Source organism: Mesitornis unicolor, unplaced genomic scaffold, assembly GCF_000695765.1.
Source record: "Mesitornis unicolor isolate BGI_N332 unplaced genomic scaffold, ASM69576v1 scaffold2609, whole genome shotgun sequence".
NCBI classification, from domain to species: domain Eukaryota; kingdom Metazoa; phylum Chordata; class Aves; order Mesitornithiformes; family Mesitornithidae; genus Mesitornis; species Mesitornis unicolor.
Genome location: NW_010209041.1, coordinates 184,204 through 185,264, shown reverse-complemented (window position 1 = coordinate 185,264; position 1,061 = coordinate 184,204). Strand labels below are relative to the sequence as shown.

Genomic DNA, 1,061 nt, shown 5'->3' with positions numbered 1-1,061 from the left:
CCTCCGTGCTGGGTTGCGCGGCGGCGTGTTCCACGCCCGGCTTTTCTCGTCCTCCTGCCGCTGTGGCGCGCACTGCGGATCTCGCAACGGGAGAGAAGGACGTGTTGACGCTGTGACCCTCTTCCTAGTTTTTTATTATTATTATTTGTCTTAATTATTTTTTCGCCCTCTTTTTTCTTTTTTCGCCCTCTTTTTTCTTTCGCTGCTCCACTTGGGGGTCTTTGCCGGCGACAAGGACAGCAGTGCGCCCCCCGGGAAGCCGGAGCCCTGCGGATGCGCCTCCCCGGGACCGGGGGAGCTGCCTCTCGGAGTGGATTTATTGACTCACGGTTGCTTCCGAGCTCCCCGAAACAGCCCGGGCTGGCGCCCGCGCGGATTGCAAACTGCAGGAAGCACTAAGAGACACCCAGGAGGAGCCTCCTGCCGTGGCTGGGGCCCTTTCTCCCCACCCCTTTTTTTTTCCCACCCCCATCTTTTTTATTTCTCCCACCACCATTTCTTTTCTTTTACCTTTTTTTTACTCCTTTTCACGCGAGCCTTAGACACTGTGAACGTGTATGGCGCACTGGATCCAAATGGGAGTTGGCAGATTGAGTGGCATCTTCCAAGGCATCCGTGCATTTTTGTTGTTGTTGTTGTTGCTGCTGCTGTTACTTCGGAGGTAGCTTGGATCTTACCTCGAAGGAGCATTTCCTACGTGCGAGTGGCATACATGACTCAGTAGATCTGCTTGCAGCTCTCACCAAGTGCATCGTCGACCCTTCGCGTGTGATTTTAATTTTTTTTTAATTATTATTATCCCTTCCCTATCCATCGTCCCGGCAGTTGGGATACCGGGCACCCACACTGCTGTCGCCGCTCAGGTGCGGGGCAGACGCCCGGCGGAGTTGGCGAGGCTCCGGAGAAGGGCTCGGTGCCGCCTGCGACCATGGCAGCGCGGAGGCGAGGCGCCTCCGCCTGGAAGTACTGCTGGGGCGTCGCGATGGTTTTATGCAGAACTGCACTGGCCAGGTCCATCGTTTTAGACCCCATATATTGGAATTCCTCCAACCCCAAGTAAG

At 55.6% G+C, this 1,061-nt stretch overlaps 1 protein-coding gene across 1 annotated transcript in view; it reads left to right on the top strand.

Annotated features, from left to right (window-relative positions):
- The first annotated feature begins 928 nt into the window (after nt 1-928).
- The window catches only part of EFNB2 (ephrin-B2), a 41,157-nt gene continuing 41,024 nt past the window's right edge, over nt 929-1,061 (top strand). The window contains exon 1 of the mRNA XM_010192721.1: nt 929-1,056. Coding sequence (XP_010191023.1) covers nt 929-1,056 — 128 coding nt within the window. The remainder of the gene's footprint in view (nt 1,057-1,061) is intronic.